The following is a 12,370-nucleotide window of genomic DNA, read 5'->3' on the forward strand; positions in this document are numbered from 1 at the left end:
TTCTTGCTTTGGTAATAACATTTATTGCTGCTGTATGTAAAATCTGTCTGTCATGAAGCCCTTTGTTATACTGCATTTCTGTATAATGGCGATGGTTTCTATTGCTGTGGCATCATAATGATGGCATGAAGAGGTGGATTCGGGTGATTCAGGTAGGACACAACTTAAGGCCTAGATGTAAAATGCACGGCTCGCCACTGGCATACACACACACACACACACACACACACACCATTAGGAAACATTTAGTCTAGCCAACCCACACACCAGCATATTCAGTTCTGATAATTATGATCACGTCCTGGTCTAATTTTTACCTCCGGAACCCAAAATACTCAGCCCTTGTTTCCTGTCGAACATCTTTTTATGTTTGTCCATTGTGTGTTACCCGGATCAGGAAGAACGTTATTGCAGGCTAGATTAGCGTCCCAAATTCTGTTTATAATGGCATTTATATTGAAATAACTCTCGAAAGATTTGTAAAGATTGCTTTATTTTGTATTACCTTTAGAGATCTATAAAAGTAGTACAATCTAGCAGCAAGCTAATTAGTGCTGAAACATTAGGAGCACAACGCAGCCTATGTAGTTAGCCTACAGAGGGAACTAAGGGGCGTTTGGACTTCTGTTTATCAGGTAAATGCCTGTCATAGCGTTTCAATTAGGGTTTGGGGGTTTTGTGTAAAAAAAAAATCATGACGCTTTATTTCTGACAGTTTGGAAGCGATATTGACATTATGTCGGAGTCTGGACACAGCCAGCCCGGGATGTACGGACAAGGACGGAGGAGACGCAGGCGGAGAGACAGGGAGCCTGGACCACCTGGACAGAATCTCTCCGGACCGAGTCGTGATCGAGACTACGGGCCTCGAGAGCGCAGGGTAGGTTTATTGTACCTGCTTCCTAATGCATTACATTAGGAAAACAATGTATTTTATATTCTCGATTCTTCATAGTATCTCCCATTTGCTTTAACCACACGCCCTTAACAGCCCCATGAGGTAGTCAGTCCCCTTAAATGGTTTTTCAACAATCTTGAGGAGTTCCCTGCTGTTGAGTGCTTGTTGGCTGCTTTTCCTTCACTCTCATTAAGTCTACTTAATTCCAACTCGCCTCAACTGGAGTTAGATCGGGTAATCGTGAAGGTCGGGTCATCTGATGCAGCACTCCATCACGGACAAACAGCTCTTAAATAACCTAGTGGTCTGTTTGGGGTCATTGTCTTGTTCCAAAACAAACAAATGCAAACCAGGTGGGATGGCACGTCGCTGCAAAATGTTGTGGTAGCCATGCTGGTTATGTTTTCCCACAGTTTTGACAAAATCGCCCAACAGTTTCATCAGCAAAACACCTCCACACCATCACACCTCTTCCTGTATGATTCACAGTGGGAACCACACGTTCAGGAACCGTCCCTTTACCCTCTGAATGTCTTAAGACAACGTGGAATCAAAAATCGTACATTTGGATTTATCAGACCCAAGGACAGTTTTCCACTGATCTAATGTCCATCTCTTGTGTTACTTGTTGGATGTTGAAATATGTCTGCCACTTGAACTCCGAGAAGCATTTATGCAAATGGCTGGTAATTCTAATAAACGTATCCTCTGCAGCAGAGGTAGCTCTTGGTCTTTCTTGCTTGCTACGGTCCACACATCTGTTTCTTCATAGCGTTTGATGGTTTTTGGAGACCACACTTGGATACGTTTAAAGTTCTTGAGACCTGACTGACCTTCATTTCTTAAAGTAATGATAGACTGCCTTTTCTTTTTAATGAACTGAGTTTTACTTGGTATAATATGGATTTGTACAGATGTTGTAGTAGCACTAGTAGGTAGGGGTGTGTGCTATTGACAAATATTTCAATATTTTGTATATCTCAAGGTTTGTTCCTTAAGGACATCTTTGAGTCAAATTCTTACATTTAATCAGTGAATTAGAATAATATGACATTTTGTTACCAAGCAAATAAAATCAGTATCCACAGAATTCCATCTTTGCAGTGCAGAGGAAGGATGCTTGAAATATAAAATTCAAATCCCCCACAAGTCACTGTTAATAAGCGAGTCGTTGCGATTCAATGAATCACCCGTTTAAACGATTCTGTTCAATCGAGTTGTCATTAACGGTTAATGTAGCTACTTTAGAAATAAATATATAATATTTTATAAAATATAAAAGATATTCTGGGTTATTTAACACGTTTTTGTTCATTATGTAATTCCTTACGTGTCAGTTTGAATGCTTTCAGTATTAATGTACAATGTCGAAAATTAAACAAATAGAAAAAACTCTTAAGAAGCTGTGTGGAAACTTTTGACTGGTACCGTAGGAGAGAAGATCACTTCAGCTTGATGTCATGAACAGATGGCAGGATATTCTTCTTCAGGATTTTTTTTGGTAAACAGCAGAATTCATGGTTCCATTTATCACAGCAAGTCTTCCAGGTCCTGAAGCAGCAAAACAGCCCCAGACCATCACACTACCACCACCATATTTTACTGTTGGTGTGATGTCCTTTTTTCTAAAATGCGGTGTTACTTTTACGCCAGACATAATGGGACACACACCTTCCAAAAAGTAAAACTTTTTACACTGACCTTAACAGAGGCAAGTGAGGCCTGCAGTTCTTTGGATGTTGTTGTGGGTCTTTTGTGATCTCTTGGATGAGTCGTTGCTGTGCTTTTGGGGGCTTTTGTTTTTGCCATTTGTGAATAACGGCTCTCACTGGGGTTCACTGGGGTCCCAAAACTTTAGAAATGTCTTTATAACCTTTTCCAGACTGATAGATCTCAATTACTTTCCTTCTTATTTGTTTCTGAATTTCTTTGGATCTTGGCATGATGTCTAGCTTTCAAGGATCTTTTGGTCTACTTCAGTTTGTTAGGCAGGTCCTATTTAAGAGATTTAATGATTGTGAACAGGTGTAGCAGTAATCAGGTCTGGGTGTGGCGAGATAAATTGAACTCAGGTGTGATAAACCACAGTTTTGACAGGGGGGCAAACACTTTTTCACACAGGGCCATGTAATTTTGGATTTTGTTTGTAATAAAAACCTTCATTTAAAAACTGCATGTTGTTTTCACGTGTGTCCTCTTTTACTAATATTTAAATTAGTTTAATGATCTGAAACATTAAAGTGTGACAAACATGCAAAAGAATAAGAAATTACACCACTGTGTATGATTATATATAATTCATATATTATAACTGAAGAAATTAATGCAAAAAGGTGTTTTTATTTATTTATTTTTTATTTGTTTTGTGTACATGGTGTGTTTAGGATGGGAGCGAAGAACCATCCGGTCCACTTCTCCAGAAAACACCTATCATTCTGGCCAAACCACCAGGAGAAAGGGTGAGTCTGTAGGGAACCTGCAGATGATTTCAGAACTACCATTGCTAATCCAGTATCCTGTTCCAGTTATTAACATATTTGTGGATGGTCGAGGAAACCCGCTCGAACATGAGCACAAGATCCAACAATGGGCGCAAAACAAAATGAAAGAGACTATGATAAAGTGCCCCTGGAGCAGGGAGGGTTGAGGGCCGTGCTCAAGAGCCCACCAGTGGGAGCTTTTCAGTGCTGAGGCTTGAACCCCCTAAACTTCTTCATCAGTTACCCAGAGCCTTAACCTCCCATCCAACCCCCACCAGTATGGTGGTGATGCCCAGAATGCCAACAATCTAATGATGTAACATTGCAGAGAGCACATCATTAGGATCTGGATTTAGGATTTTTAGGAACGGGCTTTCTTGATGTTGATTTTTCTCTTTTTTTGATGAACCTGTGCTCTTTCAGGCAAAACCGAACGCCACAGTCGGCGGTAACCCCTTAGACAAGCCGATAATGCTGATAAAAGCCAGAGACGAAGGAGGTAAACCGGGCGCCATACCGGATGCTGCTCCTCCAGTTTCTGGTTCTGGAGCAGCAAAGCTGGAGCGAGAGGGCCAACGTCCAACACAGCCTGTGTATCAGATCCAGAACCGCGGAATGGCTTCGTCTGCGTCCACCTGCGCTGTCGATCGTGAGTTGTCCTCGCGTCTTTTGTCATTGCCCTCGAAAGGGCTTCTTGCTTGCCGCTCGCCCTTCAGCATGTCTCTTTTTTTCATATTAATAATCGCCTTCGTTTTACTTACGACAGCTGTAATCGGTCAGACGAAGCTCCTCCCCCCCGAGAAAATGAAGCACAGCATTAAACTGGTGGACGACCAAATGAATTGGTGCGACAGCGCTATAGAGGTAAGGGGGTCTGTTTAACCTCTGATGTGGCCGGTTTTGCTTTAAAGAAGAGAAGAATCTGCAAAAACTACTTCATCACGTGAGGGGTTTGAATACTTACGCACACAAGATATTGGCTTTTCAACAAAAAACCCTCCCCCCCACCAAATAAACTGTTACCTTACAATCCTTAGTTACAGTAAAAAAAAAAAAAAGAATCTGTGTCTGTATATATCCTCATTGTTGCCGGGTGTGTCTCTCCGTGGCTTAGTATCTACGTGACCAGACCGACATGCTGGTTGTGGGAGTCATTGGGCACCAGGGAATGGGAAAGTCCACCATCATGTCTTTCCTCTCAGCCAACATGCCTGAAGAAGACCAAAGGTAATAATAAACCGTGTGTGTATTACATACTGTTTGACTTGTGTTGCTGGGAAACCAATATTCCTATGTGCTTTTATATATTAATAATAATTGCAAAAAGCAAAAAGAAATGTTGACAATCGTTTCATGATTGACGACTACTACTTACAAACTATGTAGCTATTAATAATATTGAAATGAGCTTGATAGAAGGTTGAAAAATGGTCAATTCTGAAGGACAGAATAATTATTCCCCTTTCAGTGCAATTTAACATTGAACATTGTCCCAAAGCAGCTCTCCAGAAATAAATAGATTACAGATATAAATTTCAGGGTGATAATTTAGACCCTGAGGGAGCCAGTGGTGACAGTGGTGAGGAAAAACTTCCTGAGATGGTATGTGGAAGAAACCTTGAGAGGAACCAGACTCAAAGGGAGTCCTCGTCCTCATCTGGATGAAACCGAATGTCCATTCATTATAGTCCATTCATTACAGTTCCATGATTGTTGAGGTTATCAACTGTTCATTGATTCAGCTCTTTGGTCTTTCCCATGGTGGTGGAGAGGTTTAGATGGAAGAGGTTGATTCTGTGCCTGACGTCTTTTATACATATCTCAAGTTGATGTTAGGAGTTCTTTCCTAAAGAGGGACACGACTAATTTGGGGATGTGGGAGTTTCTCTCTGTTCAAATTGTAAAGGGTTGGAAATGTTCAAAATCAGCAGGGGCTCAAATAACCATTTCCACCACTGTATATTGGTGAAAGCATGTTTGCTTATAATGTGTACAGTGTTGGTCTATTTGCCCCCCAACCTTTTTTGCGCCACGGACCGGTCTTTAAAGTGTGGCGGATAAATACATCAAAATAAAATGATACGACCAGCATAAACACTGGTATTTTCTAAATAATATAATAAACATGACTCCACTGTGTTGTTTTTTCAGCTTGGGGGTTTCAGTTTAGCGGTAATGTATTATGAGTTAGCGGAAGGAGCAGCCCTTTTAAGAAGGTAGAGGATGGAGGTAGGACATGTGACCGAGGCATCATGACATGTTTAAGAGTGAGTCATAGACATGTGGAGGAGAGAATCTGGTAATTTTCCGAAATAAAACTCTTCAGAATCAGATAATAAATAAAACGGAAATAATGTAAGTTACGTATTCTTTCTGTGGGGCCCGGTACCAACTGACCCACGGACCGGTTCCCGGTACCACTGTATTAGTATTATAAGTCCTATGTGTACCTTCAACTCTTTGTTACCGCATCAGTGCACTGCTCTTTTCTCAACCAAGAACTTGATCATCATCAGTTGTGTAATAATGTAATCGGTGTCTTGTGCTGCACAGGGCGTATGTATTCAGGGCCCAGACGCAGGAGATCAAGGAGAGAGGAGGCAACCAGACAAGTGGAATCGACTTCTATATTACACAAGAGAGAGTGATCTTCCTGGACACACAGGTTAATCTTGACTTTGTTTCACGTGGTTGGTATTGATTGTCCTTCGCTGAGACTAAAAGTATCATTTGCTGTGTTTTGTTTTTAATCAAAAGTCAGTACGACTTGGAAATCCATTGTTTCTACTACTCATTTGAGTGGCTTTTTCCGTGTTGCATTCATATCTGGTTAGAACACACGTTTCAAAACCCTTGTCCAGGTGAAACCCCGCGTCCCCTTTCGTAAACACATCCAGTTCAACACAGGAAATGCAGTCACGTTAATTCGCGAGCAGCGAAACACTAAAATATGCCAGGCGGAAGCAACTCCTGGACTGGAAGATGGGCGGAATGTCACATTTATCAATTTTGTTTTTGTCCTGAGAGCTGATGTCCCCAATGAGTTATGAAGATCCTGCTGCAAACCATCTTGTGTACTGCCATTCGAAGTTTTATGATGACCAGAATGAATCAATATTTTATTTCTACAACTACTACACCCATGGGCCACTTTAATAGTATTCATGCACTTTTTTAGAGCTGTCAGCCAATCGTTTTGCGGAAAATGACGCAGATACGTGTTCATTCTCACTATAGCTTTAGCTGCTGGTCTTCACTGTCAAATGGAAACCGTTGTGGTCTTTTGCTGCTGTAGTCATCCTTTTTTGTTATAGTTGTGGAGTTATGTGCGTTACCATAGACTTCCTGTCAGGTCGGACGTGACTCAGTCTCCTCTTTTTGTCTCATCAGCATCAACATTTTTGCACAACGTTTAGGCACAAAAATTATGCCACAGTCACACACACTTTTCCCCAATTCTGATGTTTGATGTGCATGATTGTATACACTGTGCTGCTGCCACATGATTGGTTGATTGGATAATTGCATGAAAGTGTCATGGGCTTGTGTTATTGACATTTAATGTCTCTTCCCCCCACAGCCAATTTTAAGCCCTTCTATTTTGGACCATCTCATCAATAATGACCGCAAGTTGCCACCAGAGTATAACCTGCCACACACCTATGTGGAGATGCAGGTCAGTCTCGAAAAAACTAGAAAGTACTAAGTAGATTTAATCAATGATGATAAAAATGTGCAAAGAAAAAAAAGAAAACGGGCCTAAAACCGATCCATCAACTTGATTCATTTTTGATATGGACAAAAGTTTGTGGACACCTGGCCATAAGATTTATAGGTGCTTTTAGAACATCCTATTCCACATTAAGTTCTCATTCGCTCTTATAATAACCTCCACTTTTCTGTGAAGATGTTCCACTAGATTTAGGAGATTTGTGATCATTCCGCCACAAGGGTGTTGGTAAAGTCAGGTACTGATTTAGATGATGTGAGGAAGCCTGGGGTGCAGTGAGCGTTCCAATTCATCCCAAAGGTTGAAATCAAAGCTCTATAGCAAGAAATCAGTCATGCTGGAACAGGTTTTGGTCTCCTAGTTCAAGTTAATGGACAATTTGATATTATAGCATCCAACCACACCCGCTATAATTGTGTGCCTGGTGTCCCAATACTTTTGTCCGTATAGTGCATTAAATGTCAAAAGTAACTCCTTTTGTCCCCTGGTATGTTTTTAGTCTCTACAGATCGCGGCTTTTCTTTTCACCGTGTGCCACGTTGTAATTGTGGTTCAGGACTGGTTCACAGACATCAACCTCTACAGGTAAAACATTTTTTCTTTTATTCAGGACATTTTTGGGTACGTAACGGTTCAAATATATATAACTGATGTCTAATATATAATCCAATAACTAGCTTTCTAAAAAAAAATTTCCACTGCTGTTCATATAAACATTCATTGGTGAATTATTCTCAGCGCTAAGAGCTTTTTGGGATTGGTTATTAGAGTATATCACATAGGGAACACCATTAACAATAATGAAAAAAAAAGCTATCCGTCGTCTTCTGTTGCTAAACAGATTTTTACAAACCGCTGAGATGCTGAAGCCTTCGACTCCATCTGCCAGCCACGACAGTGTTGGATCATCAGGACCGGATGATGGATCAGAATACTATCCTCACATCAGTAAGCCTAGTTCTACTGAGATCACTTGAACATTAGCTTTCTGCTTGTGTTAGCAGAACAGATGTTTATGTATTCACAAGAATTTACAAACATCTCTCAAAGGTTTGGAAACACTAAGGCATTTATGTTTTTGATAAAAATAAATGTTCCTTGTATATGCAAAAGCTTCTTCTTTCGGCTGCTTCCATTAGGGGTCACCACAGCGGATCATCCGTCTCCATACCCCTCTATCAGTAAGAGTAAGACAGAGTACATGTGTGTGAATGAGAGGGAGGACAGTGGAGTGGTGCGGTTACAGGGAGAAGAGGTGGAGAAGAGGTGGGGGAGTTCAGGTACCTGGGGTCAACAGTGCAAAGTAATGGAGAGTGTGTTAAAGAAGTGAAGAAAAGAGTGCAGGCAGGGTGGAGTGGGTGGAGAAGAGTGATAGCAGGAGTGATCTGTGATAGAAGAGTATCTGTAAGAGTGAAAGGGAAAGTTTATAGGACTGTGGTGAGACCTGCCATGTTGTATGATTTAGAGACAGTGGCATTGTGTAAAAGACAGGAGGTGGAGCTGGACGTAGCAGGGCTGAAGATGTTGAGGTTTTCGTTGGGAGTGACAAGGATGGACAGGATAAGAAATGAGTTTATTAGAGGTACAGCGCATGTAGGTCGTTTTGGAGACACGGTGAGGGAAGTGAGATTGAGATGTGCAGAGGAGGGTATATCGGTAGGAGAATGCTGAGAATGAAGCCACCAGGTAGGAGGAAAAGAGGAAGGCCAAGGAGGAGGTTTATGGATATGGTGAGGGAAGACATGCAGGTAGTTGGTTTGAAAGAGGCAGATGTAGAGGACATGGGGGTATGGAGACGGATGATCCGCTGTGGAGACCCCTTATGGGAGAAGCCGAAAGAAGTAGTAGTAGTATAAAACGAGCCGCCGCAGCACAGCATTATAACCAGTGTTTTCTTGCAAGTTTGCGTTTCGGGTATCCACATGGATCAAAAAGTGTAGTGTGAGCACGGCTTTGGAGTACTGCTTGTATTATTGTGCAGAAAACAACAGCTTAAACACTGTAAAACACTACAGATACAGATATTCAAGGCATACCTATCAACTTGCAATTGACGTGACCGTGCTTTTATAGTTTTCTTGCAGAACAAAGCGAGGAGGGAGGACTTTTGTCCGCGAAATCTGAAAGATATGCACATGGTTGTAGACAAACTGATGGCCCATTCCCACCTGAAATATAAAGGTTCGTCCTGGCCATTATCCGATTTTCACTTTAACTTTTACATTAACTTTTATTAGGGTTGAATTTCGCATGTTATTGAAACTGTACTGCCCCTGTGTATGGCGCATATGAAATACACCGATCATGCATTACATAATGACCACCTGCTTAATATTGTGTTGGTCCCCCTTTCGCTCCTAAAACAGTCCTGACCCTTCGAGCATCAACAGCATTAACTTCTTCAGCAATTTTAAGGTACAGTATCACTCAGCCGCCCATGACCTGTCGCCGGTTCACCACTGTTCCGTCCTTGGACCACTTTCGATAGATACTGAGCACGGCAGACCGGAAACATCCCAAAAGAGCCGCAGGTTTGGAGATGCTCAGACCCATACGTCTAGCCATCACAATCTGGCTTTTGTTTGCCAGTTTTTCATGCTTCTAACACCATGATGATGAGATCATCAGTGTTCTTTACTTCACTGGTCATAATGTTACAATGCCATGTTATGCCTGGTCGGTGTATGCTTTATTATTATTATTATTATTAGCAGCAGCAGCAGTAGTAGGTGATAAATGTGCTGATGCTGTGTTCTTGCTTTTTAGGTATGCTGTCCATGTTAGACTGTAATATATTCCCTGGACTGGATCGGGCCTACCTTGAAAATGAAGTGAATCTCTTCCTTTTGCCGATTTTAGAGAACGATGGAGATGAAGTGTTGACAAGAGCAGGTCTGAGAAATTCTCATTTATTTATTTGTTTTTTTCAGGAGGCATGTTGTAGAAAATAGCTGAATATACAGTGGAAGCAGGAATATTAAAGTTTACATTTAAAAGTACAAACTTTAAATATGCTTTGTATGAAAATGTGCTGAACGGCATGTGGGGGGAAAAAAAAGCGTCTAGCTGATGAGCGCGTGTTCTGTTCGTGTGCCAGGATCTGGGTCTGTTCCTCTTTTCTCTCTGCTGCCTGGCTACAAGGGCCACCCAAGCTTTTCTTCACTGGTGTCCAAACTGCGTAGCCAAGTCCTGGCCATGTCCCGCAATCAGCTCTCCCACACCATCCTCACTGAGAAGAACTGGTAAGTTTGAGTTTGAGGATCAAACAATGAACACGAGTTAAAATTCTAGATTTCGGTTGTGACAGGATTTGTGACTACCAATGGAAATGTAAAATCGTTACTGATCTTTTTTTACAAGTACGCTATGTGGACAAAAGTTTGTGGACACCTGACCATCAATTTTGGTATTTGCTTTTTGAACATCCGTTTTCACATCCCCTGTTGCTGTTATATTAACCTCCACTCTTCTGGGAAGATGTTCCACTAGCTGTTGGAAATGAAGGTGATTTGTGGTCATTCAGCCACAAGGCCGTTAGTAAAGTCAGTTACTGATGTACAGTGAGGAGGCCTGGGGGTGCAGTCAGCGTTCAAATTCATCTTAAGGTTATGGTCAAAGCTCTATATTAGGAGTTCTTCCATTTTAACCCATTTGCGCACAGGGGCATTGCCATGCTGGAACAGCTTCGGGTCTCTTAGTTTAAGTAAATTTAAAGTGTAATGCTTTCACGTCCAGAGACGTCCTATACAATTGTGTACGTTGTGGTAATAGTTTGGGAAAGAACCACATATGGCTAGAAATGTCTGGTGTCCCAATACTTTTGTCCATATACTGTGAAGAAACATGATCATCAGTAATCTTATCTGTGGTTTAATGTCTGATAAAGTGGACTGTATGGCTGATTTTATTTGTCGCTTCGTTGTACCTGCTCAGGTTCCACTACGCTGCAAGAATTTGGGATGGAGTAAAGAAGTCCTCTGCACTTTCCGAATACAGCCGCTTGCTGTCGTAAACCAGACGAGACCCACATCTGGAAACGGCACGCAACGTGAAGCCTGTTCGACTAGAACAGGGATGAGTCTTCGCTGGGACACTTACTTGTCAGACACCAGCTACTGGCAGTGTTGTAGCTTGAACAGGAAAAGACAGCAAGCTCGCTTGCGAACATTGACGGATCTTCTACCAAGTCTCTGAATGTGGATCTGACCCCAGATCTCTTGCCTGCATCTGAGATTTAGGAAAAAGATCTGACTTCGCAACAAAAAGACTAGTGATCTTATCGGACACAAATCGTTCGTATACAGAAACTCTGGGCAGGCAGTATCTCAAGGTCAGGATCAGACTGAAGCCGTGAGGTGGCACTGCTTCCTACTTATGTTTAATAAAAAAAATTCAATTCAGTTTGATTTTGCATACCGCTTTTTAATTCTTTTAACTCGTATAGCGCTTTTTAACAATGGACTGTCTCAAAGCAGACGTACAGAGACAAAGCGGTAATAAAGAATGTATGAGTTGGTCCCTAATAGGCAAGAGAAGTGGGGACTGTGGCCAAGGAAAAACTCCCTAAGAAGAAACCTTGAGAGGAACCAGACCCAAAAGGGAACCCATCCCCATATTGGTGGCACTGAATGTTTATTACAGTTCATCAGGTGATTTTAATTGCAACCAGTGGTCCTAAACCATCGTAGTAGACTGTAGACATTTACTACAGTCCAAATCCACACTCAAAGCTCCTGTGTTGCTCTCCTGTGTTGGCCTCCAATCGAAGAGAACTAAATCCAGATGGGAGAAAAGGGACAGAAACACTTGTCGCTGGTACCTCAGGAGCATGTTTAACGAGAGAGAGAGAGGGAAGAGGGGTGATGGGTAGAGAGAAATATCGATTATTATAACAATACGTATCCTTATTATTGTATAAATCTTAGACACTGTGCAGTTGGGGACTCCGGCAAAACTCGCTATAGCAGCGTAACTAAAAGGGGAAGCAGTTTTGTCGAAATAAACAGATCATAAACACACAATTTATCATCAAAAATGAGTCCCTATAAATTTGAGCAAGGTGACGGTGGCAATCAAAAACTCCCTGAGATGGTACGAGGAAGAAATGTTAAGAGGAACCAGATTCAAAAAGCATGAGACCAAATGTCCATTATAGTTCCATCCTTGTTGAGGCTCTCAAAAGTTCACCGCTGGAGACTCGAGTGTGAAACTGCTAATAATTACAGCCAATTGTACAACACAAAGGTTTAACTAAATGCGAGG

General features: G+C 41.6%; 1 protein-coding gene across 1 annotated transcript; it reads left to right on the forward strand.

Annotated features, from left to right (window-relative positions):
* The first annotated feature begins 307 nt into the window (after positions 1-307).
* Positions 308-11,514, forward strand: smg9 (SMG9 nonsense mediated mRNA decay factor). Its single transcript, XM_083537726.1, has 14 exons — positions 308-635; positions 716-880; positions 3,283-3,357; positions 3,802-4,027; positions 4,145-4,242; positions 4,493-4,605; positions 5,932-6,043; positions 6,959-7,054; positions 7,608-7,693; positions 7,950-8,056; positions 9,182-9,289; positions 9,875-10,000; positions 10,206-10,350; positions 11,042-11,514. Exons 2-14 carry the CDS (start codon positions 737-739, stop codon positions 11,118-11,120), a joined length of 1,515 nt encoding a protein of 504 aa, XP_083393852.1. The 5' UTR covers positions 308-635; positions 716-736; the 3' UTR covers positions 11,121-11,514.
* The last annotated feature ends 856 nt before the right edge of the window (positions 11,515-12,370 follow it).

This window comes from Silurus aristotelis (genome assembly GCF_946808225.1).
Source record: "Silurus aristotelis genome assembly, chromosome: 1".
NCBI classification, from domain to species: domain Eukaryota; kingdom Metazoa; phylum Chordata; class Actinopteri; order Siluriformes; family Siluridae; genus Silurus; species Silurus aristotelis.